This window comes from Apium graveolens, chromosome 4 (genome assembly GCF_009905375.1).
Source record: "Apium graveolens cultivar Ventura chromosome 4, ASM990537v1, whole genome shotgun sequence".
In the NCBI taxonomy this organism is placed as follows: domain Eukaryota; kingdom Viridiplantae; phylum Streptophyta; class Magnoliopsida; order Apiales; family Apiaceae; genus Apium; species Apium graveolens.
Window position 1 is genome coordinate 135,460,524 of NC_133650.1, and position 27,770 is coordinate 135,488,293.

Below are 27,770 nucleotides of genomic sequence, written 5' to 3' on the forward strand. Positions count from 1 at the left end.
AAAATCATATGTCCAAGCTGTTCAAAAAGGCAAAGCCAAAGAAGTTGATGTTGGCAAGGAGAGGCTCATCAAAGCTGCTGAGGGACCTAGTCTAAACAGAGAATTTGATGAATTGCTAAAGGCTCTCAGAACTTCTCTCAACAATAACTTTTTCACATATAAGAAGGCCTTGGACAAAACATTAAACTTTCTGAGGGTTGTAACGCCCCTAAATCTGGGGTCAGGGGATTTGGTCGTCACAATGAAACCTCAATCCAAAATAACATGTTAAATAGTAAAAAGTTCTTAACAACTGAAATAGAACAACTATGACCCCAAAACTACACCAAGATCTTTCCAGGTTACAGTTCTAGAAACAAGATATCCAAATTTCCATAAATAAATTTTTTTCCTTCCTTTTAAAATTCTTTTCAATATTTCCAAAATCACAACTTAACCCACTAGTATAACTTCAAAAAGAAGTATACTAGACCAATGATTTAATACATATATATAAACACAACTTTATACAATAGAACTTACTATAGTTCCGCAAGCCCTGGACCAAACACTTTCCAAAAGCTTCTTTCTTTATTCAAAACCGAACTCTTGATATTAATACTTATTTTAATGTCATATCAAATTAGATATCAATACTAACTTTGATGCTCACAATATCCCATACTGAAGTCAACATCAATCATATATATTCATACCACATTTGATACTTAACAACAAACTAAATATCAACATCAAGTAGAAACTGAATTAAACTTGCATTTCTCCTTTAATCCAAAATAGAAATACTTGATAAATCATTTATCATATGATTATCTAAACAATAAAGAAATTTAGATTGGAACCAATTATGCACTATGTTGTTCCTGATGATCCCGCAGCCATACCGTAAATATAGGTACTGGTATCCCGCAGCCATACCATACCTATAAGATATCCACAAAAGGCATATATTTGCCTTGCAAGATATTACACTTCCGTATAATAGCTCACGCTGGACCGGTGCCTCGGCCTCTTACGCAACCAGTAACCATCTAATCTTAAAATATTTTATTAAAATGGGTCATAATAATCGACACCCTTATAAATTTTATTCCCCCTTTCACTTGGAAGGAATACTCGCAACAAAAGTCATCTTTCTCAAAATCTAAAACATTTATAAATCCAGTAATTTGATAAGTAAAAACACTTAACTATTCTGAACATAGAATAGCAGAAGAGTACTTGCATAAATAGAATAAATTACTTTGATATGTAAAACATTTAACTAATCTGGAATTAGAATAATTGTTCGCACAAAACCACGCAAGCTTACGATATCACAAGTAGTATAAGATTAAGTTAAGTTCGTTCCCACAGAGACTGGTTTAAACAGAATATGCAATTATGCAACAATGTATGGTTATTATTGACTGCTAAGACAAGTATTAATTTTCGAGTTGATTAACTAATTAAAGTGATTATACTAGAATGCATTAACTAAGAGAATAAAACTGATTTACTTATATGAGATAAAACATGGGATTCTAACTTTATTAAATACTTCAGTCATAGTTTATGCCTTTAATCTTAGCATGTGATAGTGATGACAACTAATCAGATAACACGAAATTAGTATACGCTATTTTCTATATATGTATACCCTACTACTAAACATCCATAAATAAAATAGAAGTTGAGCAGACACCAATTATGCTAAGACCCTATATTTCTATAAGATTTGAAAACATAATGGTTTAATGAGAAAATTATCTATTGAGATTACATAGGGCAGCGCAAGATGGTTAAAATTACACTACGAATCATGCATGACAACATACATAAACCTATGCTAGCATGGAATGTTCTAAACCTCTATATCCACTTTCGCTTCAATAAAGATTAACAAATGACTTAGATGTTATCTACATCTAAGAAGAATAAGTACAACCATACTAGGAAATCATAAATCACCATCCGCTAGAACCCCATGACAACGATTAGTTCATGATAGAACACATCGTCACCATGGGTTCCAATGAAGACATGATAATAAATAAGTTCAGAATACTACGAGATAATATAAAAGTACTAGGGTTTAGAAAAAATCAAAAACAAGCATCCAAAAGTATCGCCTAAATCAAAGAATATAAAAGTGAAAACTAAATCTTCTTCTCCTTAGCCGTCTTGTGTGCTTTAGGTCTTCTTTATGTTCTCCCTGGCTTTCTTGTTCTTAAATACGTCTTCTTTTCTTTATATATATAGTCCTGGGTGACCTGGACTCTCGCAATAACCAAATTATAATCAAATCAGGATTCTGCAGAATTTGGATGGCGCGGGCACGCTAGAATAGGCGGGGGCATGCTCTATGCCTGAAAAATGCGGCGCGGGTGCGCTCCTTTGGGCGCGGGCGCGCCTACTTTCTATAGAATTTCTGCAGCTTTCTTCTTTTGGCACTCTGTCCTTCGTACAATCTTCCACGATTTCTTCCCTGATCTCTTATCAACATATAATCATTTAAAAGCTCATTTCCATGTCTAACTAGTTCCCTGCAATGACTCAACATAAAACACATCAAAAACACCAAATACTTGAGTCCAAAACACCAACTTAAGCCGATATGAAGCGTTCCAAGTAGATATAAAATCCACTTATCACACCCCCAAACTTAAATCGATACTCCTCAAGCATAAACAGACTCGACACTAATAACAAAACTACTACATGAATGCAACTACGTGAAAATATAACTAAATGACAATGCAACGATCCCCTCAGAATAACCATAACCAAATCAATAAGAAATGTCTCTAAGAATACAATGACTTTAGTTCGTCTAAATCCCATAAACCAACATACAAACTAGAAATGTGCGTGTGTGATGCTTATCGGGTATACTCATAACGCTAGATCAATAACCATATCCTATCATTCGCCAAAACAATCACAAATTTATAAATAGAATAAATGTTAAACACACAATGACTCATAATATCTCAATTTTACTAGAGTTATATAAGGATCATGCTATAATACTGAAACACATCAAACACAAATGCTTATTTAACCGTGCAATGAATGAGGTCCCAAAAGACTTATACAATAATACCCATATAGCAAGCGTTAGGTTATCGGATCCCGGATTATACAAGCCTTAGGTCACTAGGCACAAAATCCCCAGAACTTAATTGCTCGAGTAATAAAGAGCTCACCCTTGGTTAATTTTTCATATAATAGCACAATTTTTTTTATCTTTTCTTTATCTTTTTTTTCTTTTTTTCTCTCTTTTTTTCTTTTTTTCTTTTTTTTTTCTTTTTTTCTTGCTTTGTTTTTCAATGCTTCTGAATGAGTGCGTTTCGCTCCATCTCATTCAACCCTAGACTACTCATAAAAATATGAGCCAGCTACTAGCCATTTGACGCCTAATTTTATTCACAACTAGCACTGATATCCAAGTTTTTTCCTAGTTTAAAAATTCAGTGTTCCTACATCATTACAAGAATAGCAAAAATTCTAAATATAACCAAATGATTAAATTCCAACAAACAAACAAGTATGATCATGATCTAGTTCAAAAGCAACCTCTAAGACTTGTGAAAAAACTTTGTTTCTGGGAATGCAAATTAATTCATTAGGACTTAATCATCCCTCTATTCGACATCACTTCACTCAAATCAACACCAACCTATAAATCAGAAATAGCTCATCCTACGGGATCATGTTATATGCATGCAAATGCAACTACATGGACTCACATAATAACATGAACAAATATGCAAACAAATATGACCTATATGAACAATCATGCAAAAATAATGAATGAACTACAACTAAACATGCAATATGAATCTATATGAACACGACACACAACTAATCCTTATATTATCACCCCCAAACTTAAAATATTCAATGTCTTATTGAAGGTAATAATAAGGATACGAGGCATACCTAGTCATCGGTGGGATCAACCTCCTAGGGTGGAGAATCAAGCGCGTAAACAGTGCTCGCTCCAAATACAGGCCAAACGACCTCGAAACCAGTGGCTCTAAAAGCAGTACTCAAAGCCTGTGTCAAATCCTGAGCAAAGCGGCCGTGAATGTCATGCATGGCATCCATACGCCTAGTCAATCTCCTGTACTGAGCATCTCCAAGTCTAATCCTATCCCATCTCTACTGTGCACGAGAAGATCTAGCGGCTGCATGAGAGGATCTAGCAGCTGCCTTCTGTGCCTGAGAAGAACCCCCTGCATACGTCTAGTCAGCTGGCTGGCCATGCGGTAGATGATCATATGTATAACCCAATCCCTTCTCATGGGCTTTACCACCATACCACTCCTGCATCACCGAAATCATCGAGCTATCAATGGGAGCAATCGGCATCTGCAGCTGCTCATATTCGGGCCACCTAACACCAACCGAAGTATACATTTCGTAACAATGGAGGCATAAGGAATCGCCCCCGTGGTTCACCCTTGTAGAAAATGCAGTATACTCTGATGAATCACATAGCTGAGATCAATATATTCTTCATTCAAAATCCCCCACAACAGAATAACCCGATCCACAGTAACTTCGTGTGAATGTGAAGATGGAATGATATTAGCACACACAAATAGGTTTCAAGCCCTAGCATACCTGTTCATATAAGAAGCAGAAAAAGTAACCGGCTCAGTGGTTCCTGCTTTGTACTTCCATTCTGTGCCTGGAACACACAACTCTGCCAAAATATAATCCAAGTCCAAATCCTCCCTAGTCTTCTGTACCCAATCATCAGCAGTCTTAGGCCTCGCAGGTTGATTTATAACCCAACGAATAGCAGCCGGATGATAATCAACTGTCAACCCACGAACAACAGAATACCCATTCTTGTCCTCCTTAGCATTTGTATAAAATTCCCGCACAATGCTCATCAGAACCACAGTGGGTGTCTCACAGAAAGTCTGCCAATCATTCTCAACAATCATCTCCAACAGCTTCCCATCCTTAGACGTCGGTAAAAATCCCCTCTCCTTAGCAATCGGCTTAGACATCAACCTAGTGAACTCCGCCTGAGCCTCCGGTGAAGTAAATCTGTTCTCTGTGCCACCCACACTAGAATTCTCGGTGGACGAGGGATGGGTGTTATTACTCCCCATGGTTCGTGCTCTTTTGGGTGCCATAATCACAAGTGATAGCGATTTGGGTGTAAGGATTGTATATAGAAGAGGCTAGGGTTTTTAGGTATAGGACATGTGTTTGTATGTATATAGATGTATATATATGATAGATATAGGAGGGGTGGGAAGCTATAAGGGCTGTAGAAAATGGTTAGGTTTCGGGTAAAATTCGGGTGGGGCTGTTGTGTTTTTGTTTTGAGTTTTTTATTTTTTTTCCAGAGAGTCAGCATGGGCGCCTGGCTAGGGCGCGGGTGCGCCTGGCTCCTGTAAAAAATAATATTTTTTCATTTTTTTTCCAGCAAAAATACAACAAATGCATGGGTTGCCTCCCACGAAGCGTTTGTTTTACGTCTTTAGCTTGATGTGAAACTTTGAAACCAAGTTGTCACAAGAACGGCACTCACCACCTCACGATTCGCCGTATCCCCATAATAATACTTCAACCTCTGACCATTTACTTTAAACGCTTGGTATGGATGCTTATCAAAAATTTCCACAGCTCCATGTGAAAACACAGTTTTGACAATGAACGGACCTGACCACCGTGACTTAAGCTTTCCTGAAAAAAGTCAGAGACGAGAGTTGAATAATAGAACTTGCTGACCAGGTACAAATGCCTTGTGCACTAACCTCCTATCATGCCATCTCTTGACCTTTTCCTTGTATAACTTGTTATTTTTATAATCCTGTAGAAGAAATTCGTCGAGTTCATTAAGTTGGAGAATTCTTTTTCTCCAACAGCTTCCATGTCAAGATTCAGCTTCTTCAAAGCCCAATATGATTTATGTTCTAGCTCCGCAGGCAAATGACACACCTTACCATATACCACCTGGAAATGAGACATTCCTAGAGGAGTCTTAAATGCTGTTCTGCAGGCCCAAACAGCTTCATCTAGCTTTAAAGACCAATCTTTCCTTGACGGATTCACAACCTTCTCCAAGATTCGCTTGATCTCTCGATTAGAGACTTCAACTTGCCCATTAGTTTGAGGATGATATGTTGTGGCCACACGATGATTCACATGATATCTTTCCATTAATAAAGTAAATTTGCGATTGTAGAAATGCGATTCCTCATAACTGATTATGACCCTTGGAGTACCAAAATATGTGAACATCTTCTTATGAAGAAAATTGATCACCACCTTAGCATCGTTGGTTGGAAAAATTTTAACCTCAACCCATTTAGACACATAATCTACCGCCAAAAGAATATATTGATTATTGCATGATGAGACAAATGGCCCCATGAAGTTGATTCCCCAAACATCAAAAAATATCAACTTCGAGAAGCACATTGAGAGGCATATTGTCTCTCTTGGACATATTTGTAACTTGTTGAGAGCGATCACATCTCAACACGAACTGATGAGCATCTTTAAACAAAGTTGGCCAGAAAAATCCCGCTTGAAGGATACGGGCAGCTGTCTTGTCTCCACCATAATGGCCACCATACACAGTATAATGACAGTCTCGCAAGATACCCTTCGTCTCACTATACAGAATGCACCTCCTGATAATCTGGTCTGCCCCCTATCTAAACAAGAATGGCTCATCCCATCGATACCACTTCACCTCACGTAGAAACTTCTTCCTTTGAGCATAAGAGAGTTTTGGGGGAATAACATTACTCACAAGATAGTTCACAATATCTGCAAACCATGGTTCTTCTTCTTGCACCCCAAAACGTTGCTCATCTGGAAAAGATTCATTGATCAACGTCTTATCCTATAAAGCTTTGCCTTGATCTTCCAAATGTGAGAGAGGATCAGCTACCTGATTTTCTGTACCTTTCCTCTCTTTGATTTCCAGCTCGAATTCTTGTAACAAGAGAATCCATCAAATCAATCAAGGTTTTGAATCTTTCTTCGAGACCAGATATCGAATAGCAGCATGATCAGTGTAAACCGTCATTTTTGTCCCAAGCAAATAAAATCAAAATTTCTCGAAACCATAGATAATTTCCAAAAGCTTCTTCTCTGTAGTAGTGTAATTCAGCTGAGCACCATTAAGGGTTTTACTATCATAGTAAAACCCATGAAAAATGTACTTCTTTCTCTGGCCAAGAACAGCTCCAACTACAAAATCACTAGCATCACAGATCATCTCGAAGGGCTCATTCGAATCAGGTACAGTAATGACAGGTGCTGTAGTCAAACTCTTTTTCAAACTCTCGAAAGCAACCACACATTCTTCATCAAATTTTAAGGGAATATCCTTCTCCAATAGATTGCACAAGGGTTTAGAGATTTTGGAGAAGTCTTTGCCGAAAAAAACCCGCATGACCAAGAAAAATCCGGATTCCTTTAACTGAGATTAGTTGAGGAAGATTTTGAATAACCCCCACCTTGGCCTTATCCACTTCAAGACCTTTGCTAGATACCTTGTGCCCAAGAATGATACCTTGTTGCACCATGAAGTGACATTTTTCTCAGTCGAGCACCAGATTGGTCTCAACGCATCTTTTCAGCACCAAACCAAGATTATGCAAACACTCATCATAAGAATTCCAGAACACAGAAAAGTCATCCATGAACACCTAAACATTAGTACCAATCATGTCTGAGAATATGGCCATCATGCATCTCTGAAAAGTAGCAGGTACACCACAGAGTCCGAAAGAAACTCGACTGAAAGTGAAAGTGCCAAAAGGACAAGTAAAAGTGATCTTCTCTTGATCTTCTAGGGCAATGCAAATTTGATTATAGCCCAAATACTCATCCAGAAGACAATAATACTCATGGCCATCCAACATGTCAAGCATTTGATCAATGAATGGAAGAGGGAAGTGATCCTTCCTGGTGGCTTTATTCAGCTTCCGATAATCTATGCATACTCGCCCTCTTGTGACTGTCCAAGTAGGAATGAGTTCATTCTTTTCATTAGCAACAACTATAATGCCTTCTTTTTAAGGCACACACTACAGTGGGGTCACCCATGAACTATCAGAAATAGGGTAGATGATCCATGCATCCAACCATTTAAGAATTTCTTTCTTCACTACCTCCTTCATGATAGGATTGAGTCTCTTCTGTTATTCAACGATTGGTTTACTTCCTTCCTCAAGCAGAATTTTATGCATGTAATAAGAAGGGTTGATTCCCTTGATATCTGTTATAGTCCATCCGATTGCTGATTTAAACTCTCCCAGAATTCTCAAGAGCTTGTCTTCATCACTACCTGAAAGGTCAGATGCGATAATAACAGGCAAAGTAGATGCATCACCTTAAAACGCATACCTCAAGTGATTAGGAAGTGGTTTTAGTACAAGTGTGGGAGCTTCCTCAATAGATGGTTTGAGATGCCGATGCTCCTGAGAATTTTTAAGCTCTGATAATCCAAGAGACTCGAATGGCAAGTCCAATCTCCTTTTCTACGGAGATGCATTCAAATACTACAGATGTTCTTCCCCTTCTTCATCTTCACTATCAGATTCCCCGGTTAAGGCTCTCTCTAAGGCGTCAGTCCTTAGCAATTGATCAAGCTCTGAATTCACTAGAGAGTCGACCAACTCTACTTTAAAACACTCCTCTTCATCAGTAGGGAATTTCATTACATTGAAGACATTAAAGGTAATGTCCTGATCCTGAATCCTCATAGTAAGCTCACCCTTCTACACATCGATCAGAGTTCGACCAGTAGCTAAGAATGGTCTCCCCAAGATAATGGGAATCTTCTTATCTTCCTCAAAGTCCAGAATGACAAAATTAGTAGGGAAGATGAGTTTGTCCACCTTAACCAATACATCATCCACTACACCTCACGGATAAGAGATGGATCGATCATCCAGTTGTAATGACATGTTTACAGGTTTTGGATCAGGCAGACCAAGTTTCTTGAAGATAGAAAATGGAATCAGATTGATGCTAGCTCCCAAGTCACACAAGCACTTGTCAAAAGATAAGTTTCCAATAGTGCATGGTATCGTGAAGCTTCCTGGATCTTTAAGTTTAGAAGGTAGTTTATGTTGCAGTACATTACTGCACTCTTCCGTTAGAGCAACGGTTTCCAACTCCTCAAGTTTAAGCTTCCGAAAAAGAATACCCTTCATGAACTTAGCATAGCTCGACATTTGTTCTAGAGCTTCCGCAAAAGGTATGTTAATATGCAATTTCCTGAAAACCTCTAGAAACTTGGCAAATTGTTTATCGTACTTCTGCTTCTGAAGTCTTTTAGGAAATGAAGGAGGCGGATAGACTTGTTTATCTCCTGTATTTTTCTCAGGAGTAGTGTTTTCAGTGGAAGTCTTCTTTATTTCCACTTCGACCCCCTTCTGATCAGCTGTTTCCTCAAGAATTGTATTTTCTGAAGCTGGCAAGGGCGCGGGCGCGCCCACCTTCTGGAGAAATTTTTCAGATACTTCGTTTTGATGATTTTTAGGGCTAGCAACCTTTCCAGACCTCAAGGTGATTGCCTTCAATTATTCCTTGCCTTCCCTTTTTCCTAGATTAGCTTCCATATCACTAGGAAGAGTTCATTGTGGTCGGTTCAGTAAAGCATTGGAAATTTGCCCTATTTGATTCTCCAGAGTTTTGATTGAAACTGCTTGGCTTTTGCACATTATCCTCAACTCCTCTAATTCAGATTTTTCATTCGAAAATGGACCTGCACCTCCATGAGATTGTTGTTGCATTCTCTGTGGCTGAAATTGTTTCCTTGGTGCAAACTGTTGTGGAGAATCAGGAGGATTAAAAGGCTTGTTTCCAAAATGCTGGTAAGGCTATTGCATACCACCCTAATTATTGCTCCAGCTGAAGTTAGGATGGTTGCAGTTATTAGGATGATAAGTGGCAGGAACTGGTTGCTGCGACCTCTGAAAGTTGCTCACAAACTGAGCTGATTCACTAGATATAGCACATTGCTTTATCACATGCGAACCTGCACAAAGCTCACAAACACTAGTTATGTGATGAACACCATAGTTAGCCAGAGAATCGACCTTCATAGTTAACTCCTTTAGGTGAGCAGCTATAGCCGTAGCTGTATCCACCTCCAGAATTCTTGCTACCGTACTTTATGGTAGTCTTTGAGTTGGATTTTGATATTCATTAGTGGTCATCATCTCAATTAGCTCATAAGCTTCCTCATAACTCTTAGCCCATAAAGCTCTACCTGATGCTGCATCGAGCATAGGTCTTGAATGTGTTCCCAAACCATTATAAAAGAAATTTATCACCATCCAATCAGGCATTCCATGATGAGGACACTTCCTAATTGCTGTGCAAATTGAGTAAGAGCATTCCTGATTGTAGCAGTCTTTGCCATAGGGAAGAATTTAGTAAGAAATTTCTGAGCAAGATCCTCCCATGTCGCAATAGAAACTGGTGGTAGAGAGTGCAACCAGCTCTTAGCTTTATCCTTCAGAGAAAATGGGAAAAGTCTCAGTTTCACAGCATCTTCCAAAACACCGTTGAAATTGAAGGTGTCGTAGATCTCGATGAAATCCTTAATGTGCATATTGGGATCTTCCGTTGGAGAATCCCCAAACTGGACTAAATTATATACCATTTGAATCATGTCAAGCTTGATTTCAAAGGTATTGCTCCAATGGTTGGTCTGACAATGCTAGACTGAATTTCATTGATTTTTGGTTGAGAATAATCCTTCAACGCTTTCGTTTCTGCTGCCGGTTCTCCCATTGCAACAATAACTTCTTCTTCAACTTCTTCAAAAACAACTTTTCCTCTTCTTCAACTTCGTCTAGTATTTCCTTACCAGATTGAGAACCTGTTCACATACACGCTCTCTAGAGTACCTGAAACACATGAATAATGTAAACCTTGTAATAAAATAATCTGAGTGAGTGAACTTTAACGACCACTGAAGACAAGTACATAAACTAAATTTAACACCGATCCCCGGCAGCGGCGCCAAAAACTTGTTCGCATAAAACCACTCAAGCGTACCCGATCTCAAGTAGTATAAGATTAAGTTAAGTTCGTTCCCACAGAGACTGGTTTAAACAGAATATTCACTTAGGCAACAATATATGGTTATTATTCACTACTAAGACAAGTATCAATTTTTGAGTTGATTAACTAATTAAAGTGATTATACTAGAATGCATTAACTAAGAGAATAAAACTAATTTACTTATACGAGATAAAACATGGGATTCTAACTTCATTAAATACTTTATTCAGGGTTTATGCCTTTAATCTTAGCATGTGATGGTGATGACAACTAATCAGATAACACTAAATTTGTATACGCTATCTTTTGATATACGTATACCCTACTACTAAACATCCACAAATAAGATAGAAGTTGAGCAGACACCAATTATACTTAGACCCTATATGTCTATAAGATTTGAAAATATAACGGTTCAATGACCAAGTTATCAATTGAGAGTACATAGGGTAGCGTAAGATGGTTAAAATTACACTACGAATCATGCATGACAACATACATACATCTATGCTAGCATGGCAAGTTCTAAACCTCTATATCCACTTTCACTTCAATAGAGATTAACAAACAACTTAGACGTTAGCTACGCATCTAGAAGAATAAGTACAACCATACTAGGAAATCATAAATCACCACACACTAACAATTTAGAACAATCAACTATTGAAATCCATAAATAAATCCGCTAGAACCCCATGACAATGATTAGTTCATGATCGAACACATCGTCACCATGGGTTCCAATGAAAACATTATAATAAATAAGTTCAGAATACTACGAGATAATATAGGGTTTAGACAAATCAAAAACAAGCATCAAAAAGTATCGTCTAAATTGAAGAATACAAAAGGGAAAACTAAATCTTCTTCACCTTAGCCGTCTTGTGTGCTTTAGGTCTTCTCTATGTTCTCCCTGGCTTTCTTGTTCTTAAAAACATCTTCTTTTCTTTATATATATAGCCCTAGGTGACCTGGACTGACGGAATAACCAAATTATAATCAAATCAGGATTCTGCAGAATTTGGCTGGCCCCAGCGCGCTTGAACAAGCGCGGGCGCGCTCTGTGTCTGACAAATAGGCCGCGGGCGCGCTCCTTTGGCCGCGGCGCGCTCCTTTGGCCGCGGGCGCGCTCCTTTGGGCGCGGCGGGCCTGCTTTCTGTAGAATTTCTGCAACTTTCTTCTTTTTGCGCTCCTTTCTTCGTACAAACTTCCACGACTCCTTCCCTGATCTCTTATCATCATAAAGTCATTTAAAAGCTCATTTCCACCTCTGACTAGTGACCTGCAATGACTCAACACAAAACACGTTAAAAACACCAAATACTTGAGTAAAAAACACCAACTTAAGCCGATATGAAGTGTTCCAAGTAGATATCAAATCCACTTATCAATAATATAAAGAAACTTGCATGATAAACATTTAACTCAGCGATATGTAAAATATTTATCTATTCTGAACCGAGAATAGGAAAGCAATACTTGCAAAATCATAGGGAGTTGGATATGTAAAATATTGAACTATTCTAGAAATTAGAATAGCGTAAAAACTTGCCTTTGATTTTTTTGAGCAGTTAAGCACACTCGCAACATTACGGTTATATCAGTCTGACATCTCATGATCTCAGTGTCTTTCTATTTCTATAATTCACCGATGTGCCGCTCCTACGATTACTAGAAGCCAAATATCCAATACCATTCCATTTCATTCCTTCCAATGTCTAGTCCTGATCAACTCAAATGGTCCGCATCTATAATTAAAAGAAACATCTTTTATCGTTTAAACAATAATTACTCAACGAACTGCGCGTCATAAATCCTATTGTCAACCCATACGATAGCCCACACATAAAGAAAACAACCAAACACCAGACCTTTAACCCAAGTATGCACGTAATTCACATAGCACGTAAACACATAACTCACGTATCACATAATTCAAATCACATATGACTAGGTTCGTCAAAATAGTCGACTCAGTATGTTTAAAACTGAAATTGAGTCAAAATTTGAATTTTTTATAAATACGCAACTCAGAACTGACTTGCAAATCAAACGACCTTTCGAAACAAAAGAATTTAGTTCTCGAAAGTATTTTTAATGAAAGCGAAATATTTTCTGAGTCTAGACGCGTTTGTTTCGTATTAACCGGACAAACGGTCTATTGATCATGAATAAGATAAGAATAATTCAATTAATATTAATTTAATATTAAATACCTCTATATATCTTTAAAAGCTCAAAATAATTTTTAGAATATTATTTGGTTTAATTATAAATAATTACCCTTCATTCAACTATTTATAAATAAAATTAAATGATTAAATGAATTAATCAATTTATTAAATGAATAAATATTTAATCAAAAATATTATAAATAATTAAATCAAATTATGATTTTCAAATATAATAAAAGATAATAATTTGAAATTAAAAAAATATTTTACAAAAAATTTCAAAATAATGTCTTTGTAAAACGGACTTTCTCCGGGGTCAAAGCCCCTCAAAATTAATCCCAAAAAATACAATCCAACTATCCAAGAATAAATTTAAAACACACAATAATTATATTTGCATGTATAAACACGCTAGAAACAAAAAACACGGCCACCTGAAACAAAATTCTGGCCAAAATCGACTTCTCCAACAAATTCTAAAAATTATAAAATAAATCTATAAACACTGACATGCTATAATATACTCAATTATAAAAGCGGAATCTCGAAATCCTTACCCAAAATAAATTCTGATCACCCCAAGAGATTATCTGATGTCCGGAAAATATCTCCAGAAAAATCCGAAATTAATAGCCATAGACATACACACGATGAAACGCAATGTGGAGTATTCAACACCGTCAAACTCATTTTCTACGCCCCGAAAATAAAATTAAAACGGAAAATATGGAATATCAAAATTTATGCCAAAATTCCCCATAAATTATGAATATTCCAAAAATGTGAAAATATAAAATATTTGAATGTCCCACAATTTTATAAAAATGAAAATACAATTTTTGTGGGGTTTAACATCCCGATAGGGGCCCGGTCCGATAATTTTATTAAACCGAAATACTTCTAAAATTCTCAGAATATTTAAAAACTAATAAAATAAAATTTTCATTAGTTTTAAAATATTTTTGAATTATGCATCTGCCCCGTATTTTGTGATTTTACGAACAAACGTGCGGGTGAATATAATCCGAAAAATTTCCGATTTTTTTTTAAAATTCTCAAAATATTCAAAACTTAAAAAAAATATAAGTTTCATGATTTTTGAAACATTCTTGAATTTAAAACTAAATTTACACTTAAATATAATATGAAAATCATTTAGGGATAAATAATTGACAAAATATTATTTTCTAAATTTTATAAATTCCCAAAAATAATTTATGAAATTATAAAGCCATAAAAATAATTTTAAAGATAATTTAAATATTTATGAAAATAAATTTGTAAGAAAAGCAGTTTTAAAGACAACAACAAAATGATACGATTCAGAAATTAATAATACAAATAATCCTCAATCACCACAAAGTCACACACAATTAATATTATATACGACACATAGCTGACATAATATCCACTCAATCCCTAATGTTACTAAACGAACTCAATTTATCGATATCAATAAAATGATCGGCTTTCAAATAAACTTTTAAAAATAATATATTTAAGTAAATATTTTCAGAAATTAACAAGGATCGATACAACACTTAACAATTAGCACATTATCATTTAATAACACGAACTCGTCAAACAAAATTAAAATATCCACCATTTTACTTCTTCCAAATCAAAAAATCACATAAACATATTAAAATAATAATAATAATAATAATTCTAAATAATACGGGATATCATAAGGGTGATCATAGTAACTGTAGATGGAATTCAAGAAAGAAGAATAGTTGTCAACATTAATGACTCTGGGGTAGACAGATGTATACAGGTGTCCCTTAACTATCCCATAACTAGAAGGGCATCTGAGTTGGACATTCTGATAAATAAAGTCCACAGAGTGATTTAAGAAGACACTCTCTTGCTAACTGAATTGAAGAAGGTTCAAGTAGCTGCTTTTCCAGAAGTATATTTACATCCAAGCAAAGGAGTGGCATACATCTTTCCTACCACCAAACATTGTAAATACTTCCAAATTTCTAAGCAATATGTCATGGCAAACAAAAAGCTCATTATGACCTTGGAGACTGATTAGAAGACTAGGCAGTATAAGACTGTTAAGGATGAAGAAATGATTAAGCTGTTGAGGAGATATATGAGGAATCCTGAAGCCAATTTTCCTAAGACTTAAATCAATAAGGATGACTTGGATGATGATGAGCAGAAGAAAGATGATCAAAAACCTTCTGGCTCGAATCCAAGTCAATCCTCCAAGGCAACTGGCAGCAAGAAAGTTACTAAGAAGAAGGGAAATGATGAGAAGAAGGGGGATGAGAAGAGAACAAAGAAGAAGGAGGATGAATCAAGAACCAAGGATAATACCCTACAAATCCAAATCAAACAAACTCAAACCTTTAAGCCAACAAACTCAAATACTTTACTACCTCTAACCTCTAAGCCCAAGTTCTTATACAGACCAACTGCAAACACCATCCTAAAATTACAAATCACTTCCAGCCAAACTTCTCCAAAGAAAATTTCAAACCTACCTTCTGTCAAGCCACCAATCAAAATTCACTACAAATCTGTTGGAAGAAAACCAAAGAAACTGTAAGTTACTGAGAGGGCCATCTGGAATTATTTCAATCAAAGTGATTTTCTACCTTTGAACTGGTGCATCATAGATGAAGACTACTTTCAACAATTAGCTGAAGAAATGGTCAAAGTTTGGGTTGTATCATTAAGGGAAGTAAGAATCTACTATCAAGATGGATCCTATAATTTACTTGGTAAAAATTTAATGGATATATTTTCAACCACAAAGATTAAGAGGGTAATAAGCTAACTGAAGGATAAGGATACCGATACAATGGCATGGAGGTCTGTATTGGCTGTATGGTTGATTGTAATGGAAGAAAGAAGAGCAAAAGAAAAGGCTGAAAGAAAGGAGAGGGAAAGAAAATATGTTGAAGAAATAGGAATGTTTGAGCAAATATCTGAAGAACTCAAGGCAAGTGGGATGAGCAGAATTTCCAAGGATGGACATTTTTTGAACATTAAAGTTGGTAGATTATCAAGAATTAGAGTTGGTTATCTGAATAAATATTAATTAGATGAGTGGCTCAAGCTTGTGGAAGCTCTAAGAGGAACTTAAATCATAGAGGAATTGTAAGTACTTGTAGAATTAAAAAATCTCATTAGACAAGAAAAAGGCTATGAGAAATTTGTGTGATAAATGTACTTATCAAACTTATGTAATCACTTTATGTAAAAAAGTTATACTTCTGTCAATCTTTAATGTAATGTTCTATTGTTCATTATAATTTGGGGTTAGTCTTGTTATCAGGCATGAATTTATGATAAGCAATCTTCTCACAAATTGGGGGAGATTGTTGTGTAAGACATTCATGTACTATAACAAGACTAAGAAAATTGACAACCCTAAGAATTAATTGTATGATAATCTAAATTTATATTTTGTACTGTATTACTTGAGTCTGTAAAAATGTCAAAGATTAGACTGGTGTATTTTTCTATAAACAATCTCAAGCCTAAGAATAAACTCTGAAAGAAGATCAAGAAGATCATGCCTCAGAAAAATTGTGAAGAAGCTTGGAGTTGAATAAATCTGTTTTAAGAAAAATGTTCTAAGTCAAGATATCTACAAGTCACAGATCAAGTCATACAGAGAAGTCATTCAAGAACTCCAGAATGACTTATCGAGAAGTCCAAAATAGCTTATAGAGAAGTCTCAGATATATCGACAAGCCAAATGAAGAAATGAAGATGGGAGATATCGACAAGTCAAATTATCATTAGAGATCTCAGAGATATCTACAAGTCAAAATGTATATAGAGATCTCTAAGATATCGACAAGTCATTTCTGCATTAGAGAACTCTGAGATATCGACAAGTCATTTCTGCATTAGAGAACTCTGAGATACCGACAGGTCAAAATCAAGATATGAAGATTGGAGATATCGACAAGCCAATTTTCTCAATAGAGATCTCAGAGATATCAATAAGTCAATATGCTTATAGAGATCTCAGAGATATCGACAAGACACTTTCACATGCAGAAATTTGGAGACCTCGACAAGCCAATTTCACTTATAGAGAACTCAGAAATCTCGACAAGTCAAAGACACTTATAGAGAACTAAGAGATCTCGATAAGCCATTATACTTATTGAGATGTCAGTTCTTTATAGATCAAACTGGAGATCTCGATATGAAGCTCAAGTATAGAATGCAGACAAGTTAAATATTCAAGATTATCAATCAACAAATGATCTAATCACTTAGACTGAAAAGTCTACAAAAGCAGCTTGAAGAGTACAATATCAAAGGTGAAGATTAACTGTAAAAGGAAAGTCACAGATTCACGGGATTTGCAAAGATACACTAAGCCATAAATGGAAAACTTTAGAGATAACTTAAAGTAGGTTTAGTACATCTTATTACATATTGTGTAAACCTGTGTTTACTAATCTATAAAGTAAACACTGGTCCTTTGTTTTTAATTATATCAAATAGATCTAGAATTTCTTGTAACTCTCTCAAGGAAGAAGCTGAGTTCTTTTTTTTTTTTTTTTTTTGATAGTTAGAAGCTGAGTTCTTTACTTACAAAGAACCCAGGATTTGTAGAAAAACACTAGCTTGATTTTAATACAAAATTAAGTGAGTTTTGATATATTGTGTGCACTATTTATTTTCAGTTTACATAATATTACTATATTTCTTATATGTTTTGTTCACCAACTACAAACATTCAAAAAGCCTTAAAAATATCCAAAACATATTCACCCCCTGTGTTGTATTCTTTATCTAATATCCCCTGTATAGAGCCCATCACCTATTGAGAAAATGCCTCATTTATCTCCTGCACCACTGTGACCTGATCTTGTACTTGTCTATCCATTTGGATCTCCTGGTTCTGCGCCACCTGCACCCCATGGAATGCTAGATGCAACCGTTCAGGCTTCTCTTATCGATGATGATCATATGACTTTAGGCGGCCTATCGGAGGCCCGTAATATTAGAAGCGAGTTGTTGGATCGACCTACTGCACCGAGGAGTGAGGGCAAGGAACTTCTGGCAGACTTAGCCTATAGCCTGGACATGATTGAGGCTACCACCTGAATTTCAGTTAGAGGCCTTCTTGAGGGTCAGATCGATCCATCTCTACTTGAGACTATCCTAGACCTCATCACCTCTTTGATGGAGCAGGTTAGGGATGTCGTTCATTCCCACATTTCTTGATCCAGAGTAATGTGCAGAGTGTTAGTCCCAAAGTATGGTAGAAGGGGGGGTTGAATACGATACATACAATCTTTTCGATTCATTTACAAGTTCTTCGTTAAAAGTATGGAATCAAATTGGACACAAAACAATTCGAGGAATATATCATTTTATTAATATAATCCTTGAGTTTGCTACAATCTAATCAATAAATTGATTAGCTACAATAAATTTAACAGCATAACAATATGTTTACAAGCTGTTGCATTACTCAGAACTCCTCTAAGTAATCAATGTTTATCCTCGGTCATTTATACTAATATAAAAGGTGTAAAAATCTTTCTTAAGTACAATTATGGTAAAAGTAACCATATGTTGTCCACCTAGAATAATTTTTATGCTTATTTGAAAATTCCTAAACACTTTGATAATAGTTGCAATACTCAATGGATCAAAGTATATGGAACTTAGAATATCTTTCTAAGATTGCAAACAAGACAATGTTTGTTAATGTTGCTTTATTTATTGAACCTATATTGTTTGAGATATTATAGTTATTAGGAGTTAACAATTGTTGTTAGGAGTTAACAATTGTATAGTATATGAAATTGAATGATAATGTCTATTTAATAGATAGTTAGTATTTAATTCATTGATATCTTATTTTAATATATTTGAATTATAATTTTAGACAATTTCATGTCAAATCAGTTTCATGATTTAAGATATATTAAAATCAAGTACAACATAATTATTGGTATATAAAATACTTGAAAAGTATTAGTCAATGATATATTGTTAATATTGTGTTGCAGATAATTGTGAGATTTTAAGTTCTAGTGGATTTATATGCTTTGCTATATCTGAAAGATTCACTATGATTTGAAGTTAGCAGCATAGTCATTCTTATTAAGATTATTTATCAATAAACAATGTTGTTAGTAATAATTTTATAAATATAGATTATGGAGCTTTTGACATGGATGAGAATTGCTTAGACTTTACCCTAAGTGATCAATGTTTTTACAAAAACTCACTCATATTGAAAGAAAAAATCTTTCTTTCTCTTATTAATACTATTATATCATCAGTCTGAGTCTTTTCAAATTATTTATCTTTTTAGGCATAAAAATAGACTTATGCACTCAAACAGTTTTTAAGAGAAAAATTAAACTTCTTTCTACAGTGGTGATTGCTTATTTCATTAAAATCTTTTTGAAATCACCGTTGTACATCATTTCTCTCAAAAGATTAAATGCATGATTTTCATATATTCATGTGCATTTTATCTTTTTTATGCTAATGTTTGATAATGCAGGATCATCCTCCAATAGCCTTTTTTCATTTGGTAGTCATGAGGTTGAAAACCCACAACTTCTATCCCAGACTGTAAAGACAAACATGAGGAATTCTCAATGTTGATGATTTCTCAAAGTAAATGGGGAATTTAAAATAAAGCATGGGACAATAATAAAATATGAGAAACTTGTGAATGCATGGCTCAATTTAATAAGTGCTACATCTCGAGGGAGGAAAGCATGAAGGTCGTTGCCTAGGAAATAGAAAGTTACAGTTTTTACTTCTAAGTCATGAAGACCCAAAAACTAATACAAAACTGATATCAATTGATAGAGATTAATCATTTTTTCCCGATGCGTGTGAGGACTTGTTGCGTATGTGACTCAATCCGAAACTAGTTGGTGACCCGGCGATGCCATGGAAGCATGAAAAACGCTGGAAAAGATTTGGAGCTTCAATCTGACTGCAAAGACTTTATGTAAGGAGTAGTTTGGGATTCCTTACTTGAAATGCCTGAACCCCCGAAAAACGGAATTTGCCTTAGAAGAAGTACATAAGAAGAACCGTGGGCTACGCTCGAGGGCAAGGCTCTCACTCAAAATATATCATATTTAGATTATATCGGTCGGAGATGATGGCTGATAACAAAGATAATGAGAAGAAAATATGATGGATGCCTAAATCACGCACATAGCCAATGCCCGAAGGCAGTTCCTGGTAATAACCATAAGTTACTTCATGAGGTGGATTGAGGCTAAACACATAGTTGTGATAACCACCAAGCAAGTGACACAATTTCTATGAGAAAGTATGATATACAAATATGGACTTCCGCAAATCTCAGTGGCGGATGATGGACATCAGCTTGACAACAAGGATTTAAAAAAATACAAATAAATAAACAATTATGAGGAGAATAACTGTGATTCCTACTTCATGCTTGCCCAAAGTGAATAAGCAAGCCAAGACAGCCATGTGAATAGTCCTTGATGGACTGAAGAAGAGGACCGAATATTCGAGAAATGCTTCAGCGGACTATCTACTTCCCATATCATGGGTAAATCATGCCACTTACAAAGTAAATGCAGGAGTTACGTCATTCTTGTTAACCTAAAAAGATAAGGTTGGGTTGCCCTTTGGAATCACTCCATCCCAAGGGTCGAGGCCTTTGAGTCCGAGAAGAACGAAGAAGACATGACACATACTCTAAATTTCATTAAGCCAAAACCGGTATTACTGAGGATCAGAAATAAGTTTCTTATAACGCAAGAAGTAAAAGAATGATTTTGTTGACAATGGACATTACTCCTAAGAGAGATTAATGCACCTGGAGTTGGGCAGACGGAAAGTCAAATTCCATGTTTCGAAGGGCCGTATCTAGTCAAGAACAGAATTAGGATGAGGCTCCTACAAGCTTGAAAACTTTTAAATAAAATGAGGTATTTATACTTGACACACTTAAACATGAGGGTTTAGTTAAATCAAGGATCCAAATAGGACAACGCACTTAGTCAGACAAACTAAAATAAATGGGCTCGTAGAGGCCATGTTCCATCCAGTTGAAGGCAAGGAGAAGGCACGTTTTGTCCAAGCAAATGCTTGTAGAGCCATGATTTTATCCAATTATAGGATCAATAATTGAAAGTGGAAAGAGGAGAATGCCAATATAAGTTAGAGCCCAGAATAAGCTTCGATTTGATATATTATAAGCTCAAATCGGGAAAACGAGCAAGAAGTCATGGTTGTTAAAAGGCTTGCAGCTCGTAATTCAGGATTCCTGATCTAAGATTTAAGACTCAGGGTCCAAGAGGTCAAGATTCCTGATTTAATGATTTAGGATTTGGGTTCTAAGGGGTCAGAATTCCTGATATAAATTGTGAATTGTTCGACCAGGGGTCAGAATCCTGGTCCAACTGTAACGACCGAGAAATTACGCTTGTATTATATCTTAATAAAGGTGATTTACGTGTATTATTATGTCAGTAAGTGTATTGAGTCCTAAAACCCTAGATGTTATATGCTACGTGTTATCTGTTTTGATCAGAATGTGTTTCGGGTATTTATCGAGTGTTTTATTATAAGTTAAATGTGTTATATCAAAATTTGTACAGCCCAAACAGTGTTTTAAAAGCCAATATTTCATATAAAATCATTGCCCTATTTTACACAGTATGACCTATGTCGTATTGATATTCTGAACATCTAGGCGTTTTACAAATTTTCTTATTTCGCGAAAAATAACTTTTCCAGACCCCTTCGGGTGTCAAAAACCCCACAAAAATCTCATTTTTATTTTTATACGATCACGAAATTATCAAACATCACTTTTCTTTGCATTTTTGTATTATTCATAATTTTTGGGAATTTTTGGCATATATTTTGTATTTATTGGATATTTAAAAATTCATAAGTAATACCCAAAAATTATAAAAATTGGGGCCAAATAATTTTATTAGATGTGTAATTAGACCCTTAATTTTATTTAGGGGTATTATTTTTATTAGTATAAATAGCTAATTATTTACTAATTAACTATTAATTAATCAAAAAAAATCAGAAAATTCAAGAAAATCCCCAATTCTCTGAAATTAGGGTTTGAAGTTCTTGGAAATCAAAGCAGATTTGAACGTAATTCTGTGCACCAAATCCTTCATGTAAGTAGTCGATTTGAAGCTCTTTGAATTCTCTATTCAGTTCTATAATCAATTTCATCATTCGATTAATTGATTTTAAAGTCGATATTTCGGGTTTGATTCTTGAATTCGGGTTGTTCGATTTGTTGTTTGTTAGGTGATTATGATGAATATATCGTGTAATTCTGAATCGATTCATGCCGGTTTGGTTGTGTTTGGCTTCCGATTCGACCTCGCCGGAGAACCGCCGCTGCCGACGGTTTTCTTCATTTTCCGACGTCGATATCGATGAAGGAAGGAGGAGGAAGGAGGGGGAGTTGCCATAGAAGTGTTTTGGAGTGAAATCGCAGAAGAACGGGACCAAAACCACGTCTTTTGGTGGGGTTAGCTCGCCGGAACGATCACCGGCGGCGGAGCCGCGGTGATGTTCTTGGTCGACCCGGGTTGGACCCGGTTCTAACCCGGAAATCGACCCGGGTTTGATCTTGAAAACCCCTAATTCAATTCCTGTTTGTTGTTTCTGATTTTTATAAAATTTAGTTTTACATTTATAAAATTAGAAATTAGTTTTAATAATTAGAAAATCAAGTATTAATTAGATTAAAAATCTGAATTATCTTGTAAATAATTTCTTAATTATTTTATTAATTTAGAAATTCAAAATTTTAATTATTTAATTATTTAATTATTTAATTATTTATTTATCTATTTATTTACTTAATTATTTATTATTTATTAATTATTCAATAATTGAGACTAATTAATTAAATCGATTGATTGTTCGATAATTGATCGATTCAAGCGAGTGACTATAATAATTCGAGTTGTGTTTCGAATTTTAGGATTTTGGAATGCGAGTATCGATTTATTTATTTACGTATGTTCATATTTCGTAATAATTATCCGTATCGATTAATTAATTATAAGTAATCAATTTAACTATATAATTTATACTAAATTGTAATTAATTCCAAAAAATTAGGGAATAATTATTTTAAAATATGATAATTCCTAATTAATTGTTTAAAAATATAATTAAGGTTTAATCAATTGCGATTAATTAATTATAATTGATTAATAATTGATTAAATCTTATTTATTGCTTAATAATTAAACCGTCTATCCGATTTAGGCGAAACGAAGACCCTTAGACTCAGAAAAATGACCTGATTTCATTAAAAATAGTTACAAATCATAATTTCTTTCGAGAGCAAGTCAACTTATGATACTTATTTGTTTGTAGACCCTATTATTTTTACGTATGAGTCCAATAAATCCCAGAAAATTAGGAATCGAGCCAGATAATATTTATTAATACAAATATAGGTCTAGTATCAATTATAAAAATATTTATAAGTCTAATTTAGTTATGTGCCTTATGTGCTATGTGATTTACGTGATTATATGAACTCTATGTGTTAGATAATTATTTACGAGTTGGATAAAATCGTATGGGTAGATGATAAGGGCTACGTGATATCTGTCTGAGGTACGCGTACAGTGTAAGTCAACTAAACAAGTATCTTTCCTTGATAGATTCAACCTCAGAAAGGCGAATCAAGCCGGAGATAGAAGGTTGTAAATTAATCGAGGCGAAGTGCATACAAGGCAAGTTTTTCCCTTATTCTAAGTTCAGACTAGTGAATTGCTTCCAACTCTTCATGACAGTTACACCTTGATAAATCTTGTTCACAAACACTGATACACAATTATTGATCCTTTGTTTCTATTTCATTTCGATTCTTGATTTCTCTTAATTCATTAAATCCTCTATTCATATTCCAATATTTACATATACTCTGATATATTCTGATGTTGGGATATATCGAAAGCATACCGATTGTTCCGGATGCTAAGCTATGGACTGGATGGTTATGATACGGGTCGGGTATGAACCAGACCCTTGATTATTAGGCCATAGTGCCTGGGTACATGTTGATGGGGTCTATTCAGTTGGATATAGATTCGCGTTGTATCCTGACTGATCAGCAGGTTATTGGTACATATGTTGGTTCTTGTGTCCAGTCTCGTTTATTTGGTACTCGCCAGTAATGGAATTCATTGTTCCTTACATAAACAGATGGTTGTTCAAACCAGCAGATTACTGGTTCATTTATCTTTCTCTCTTTACACTATATATATATTGTTGCAGGCTTGTTGAGCAATTTTGGCTCACCCCTATTATTGTTGTTCACCTTGTTTTTCAGTTAAGGTTGAGAATGAAACCCATCAGAACCTGAGTAATCAAAAAATGGGTCAAGCTGCGGGACCCTCTAATTCCAAGAGTGTCTGTCCCTATCTCATAAGAGAGTTTTGAAATGCTAGAGCAGGTGTAACATGATAAGTGGTAGTTGTAATTTGAATAAAAGATGTTTAGTTTAAAATTTGAATAAAAAACTGGTTTGTAATAAAGAGAGTTTGTAAGACAGTTTATTCAGAATTATTATAATAAAGTTGGTGTGTCGTTCTTGTTTTCAATCCTTAACCTTGAAAAGATCCTGAGTAGTAGTAGTAGTACGGGGTAATTATATGTGTATATTATAATTATACAGGTTCAATAAGGTAGTTAGTATTCGTAATGCCCCAGATCTATACCGCGGATTTGGAGGGTGTTACACCAACGGGTCAGGATTTCGGATCTAAATTATGAATCATTCAACCAGGGGTCAGAATCTTGGTCCAAGGGGTTAAGATTCCTGATCTAAATTGTGAATTGTTCGGCTAGGGGTCAGAATCATGGTCCAAGGGGTCAGGATTCCTAATCTAAATTATGAGTTGTTCGACCAGGATCCTGACCGAATGGAATCCTGGTCGAAAATCCCACGACCAGCACAAATCAGTCCTTAATTCGGTCAGCATCCTGGTCAAAGGGAGATTTTTGAAAAATAAATAAATAAATATATATATATAATTCAAATTTAATTTAATTCAGGATTTTTAACTCGATTTTGGCTATTATTCGGAAAATTTTATCCGAGTTGAATTTTATTCAAGATTTTTTAACCCGGTTTGGGCTATTATTCAGAAAAATTTATCCGGGTGGAGTTTTATTCGAGATTTTTTTAACCCGATTTGGACTATTATTCGGAAAATTTTATGCGAGTGGAATTTTATTCAAGATTTTTTAACCCGGTTTGGGTTATTATTCGGAAAAATTTATCCGAGTGAAATTTTATTCGAGATTTTTTAACCCGGTTTGGGCTATTATTCGGAAAATTCTATCCGAGTGGAATTTTATTCGAGATTTTTTTACCCGGTTTCGGCTATTATTCGGAAAAAAATTATCTGAGTGGAATTTTATACGAGATTTTTTAACCCGGTTTGGGCTATTATTCAGAAAATTTTATCCGAGTGGAATTTTCTTCGAGATTTTTTTTTAACCCGTTTGAGCTATTATTCGGAAAAATTTATTCGAGATGAATTTAATTCAGGATTTTTTAGCCTTATTTGGGCTATTATTCGGAAAATTTTATTCAAGAATTTTTAACCCGGTTTGGGTCATTATCAAAAAATATTTTATCCGGAGGGACCCTATAAAAAATTATCCGGGTAGGACACTCCTGACATGGGGCTCATATTATTCAAAATATTAAATAAAATAAATATTATTATTTTCAAAAATAATATTTTTTTTAAAAAAGTAAATGCAAAAAAAATGAATTCGAGCAGAATCCTGATCGACAGGAATTCTGCCCGAAATTGTCACGAGTAGTACATCTTGAACCATAATTCGACTAGCTATAGTCGAATGATTGAGGGAGTTATATACCAAAGTGTAGTTTGGTACCTCCACTTACACACACCTGACAGCCAAATACCTGAAGTTTTATAGGTTACAAATTTGATCTTATATTTCTAAAAATTTATTGCCCGCAAGGGTTGGCTCTGTTGGTTAAAGAGAGGGAAACTATCCTCTTTATCACAGATTCGGATCCCACGAGAGAAGAATTTATGATTATGCCTCCTGAGCCAGAGCCTGTTGCTTAAATACGGTTTACCTTGGTTCACGTGGTTTGCAGGCAATTGCGTGAGCCCGTAGGGTTTACCCAGTTCGCACCCGAAGGGTAGCGGCTGCGGGTTACCTACGATAAAAAAAATTACATGTTAGACCCTAACATACAACAAGAATTACAGAAGGGGGGTTGAATGTAATTCTGGCTACTTTTTGAGATTAAAGAAAAATGGTTCTAACTTAATAATATATAAGTGTTTGATTTGCAAAGTGCGAAATGAAGAGTTAGATAAATCAAAACACAAGTAAATAAAAACACAAGTCTTTAAAAACTTTCTAGTGGATTTGCATGTATCCACCAGAGATATATATATATATATCAAGAGAACCCTGTGAAGCTTGAATAGCTCACAGCTGCTTATAAATATGAACAACTAAGCTTACAGAGAAATACTACAGGATACAGCTTACAATTGTTTCTCTGAGAATATATTTGCTTAGTCTTCTACTTGTTCACAAAGATTTGCTCACAATCATTTTCAAGGTGCTCCTCTAGTCTGAGCAGATTGATCTATTTCCTTGATTGTCTGGATTTCTTCCCAAGCCTCCTATTATTTTCTTCTATCTGATTTTGGAGCTGTCTGTGGAATTCAAGTTCATCAGATTCTGAAAGATCTATCATTCCTTGTATTTCCAGAAGAGTCTCATTGCTAGAGATGCTCAAATGGTCTTCTAATCTGAAGAATCTTCTAACTCCCTTATCATCCATGAATTCCATTAGCCAGTAGGGCCTTAGATGCACTCTACTCCCTGTGTAAGGAATAGTTAGAGTCTTTGGGAGTGCATCTTTGGCTCTAATACTCCTCAGTTCTTCAATCCTCTTTAGAACTAATCTTCTAGCTGTCATATTGAATCCAAAGTTCTTTTTGAAGGATGAATAAACTTTTATCGGTACAGATTGGCTCTCCTGAAGAATCCTGTGAAGTGGTCATGGTATCTCTTTTCCTCCCTTGTACTTAAATACTAACCTTTCAGGTAGATTCCTGTAAGCATCAATCCCTCTAACTTCTTCCAGTTCATCCATATAGAGGTTTAGATCAGAGAATTCCTTGATGTCACAGATGTACATGATATCTCCCTTGTTGACCTTGGTTTGAGCTTTGGTTAGGGACTTGGATCTGAGAGTTGAGGGCTTCACTTTCTTGACTGCCCTGGTCTTTATTTTCTTTGGCTTCATGAAATAAGGTAGGTTGAGTTCAGGAATTGGTAGACTATCCCAGTCTATTGGTTCATCCTTTGGAATGATAGGTTCACCATGGAAATTCTTAGATGGACCTATCTTGAATTCTTCATGTGCCACAGAGGGCATGGATGTTTGAGTTGTTGTAGAAGTAGAATCTTTGGGAAAGTATCCTTCCATCTCCTCATCACTGAAATCCAGCTTTCTCTTGATTCTTTGCTTGTACCTTGGCTTCTTTGTC

At 35.3% G+C, this 27,770-nt stretch overlaps 1 protein-coding gene across 1 annotated transcript; it reads right to left on the reverse strand.

Moving 5' to 3' along the window:
- Positions 1-5,485: 5,485 nt before the first annotated feature.
- LOC141719018 (uncharacterized) lies at positions 5,486-7,414 on the reverse strand. Its single transcript, XM_074521395.1, has 4 exons — positions 7,138-7,414; positions 6,064-6,329; positions 5,763-5,961; positions 5,486-5,691 (listed from the first exon to the last, which is right to left on the reverse strand). Exons 1-4 carry the CDS (start codon positions 7,412-7,414, stop codon positions 5,486-5,488), a joined length of 948 nt encoding a protein of 315 aa, XP_074377496.1.
- Positions 7,415-27,770: the final 20,356 nt, after the last annotated feature.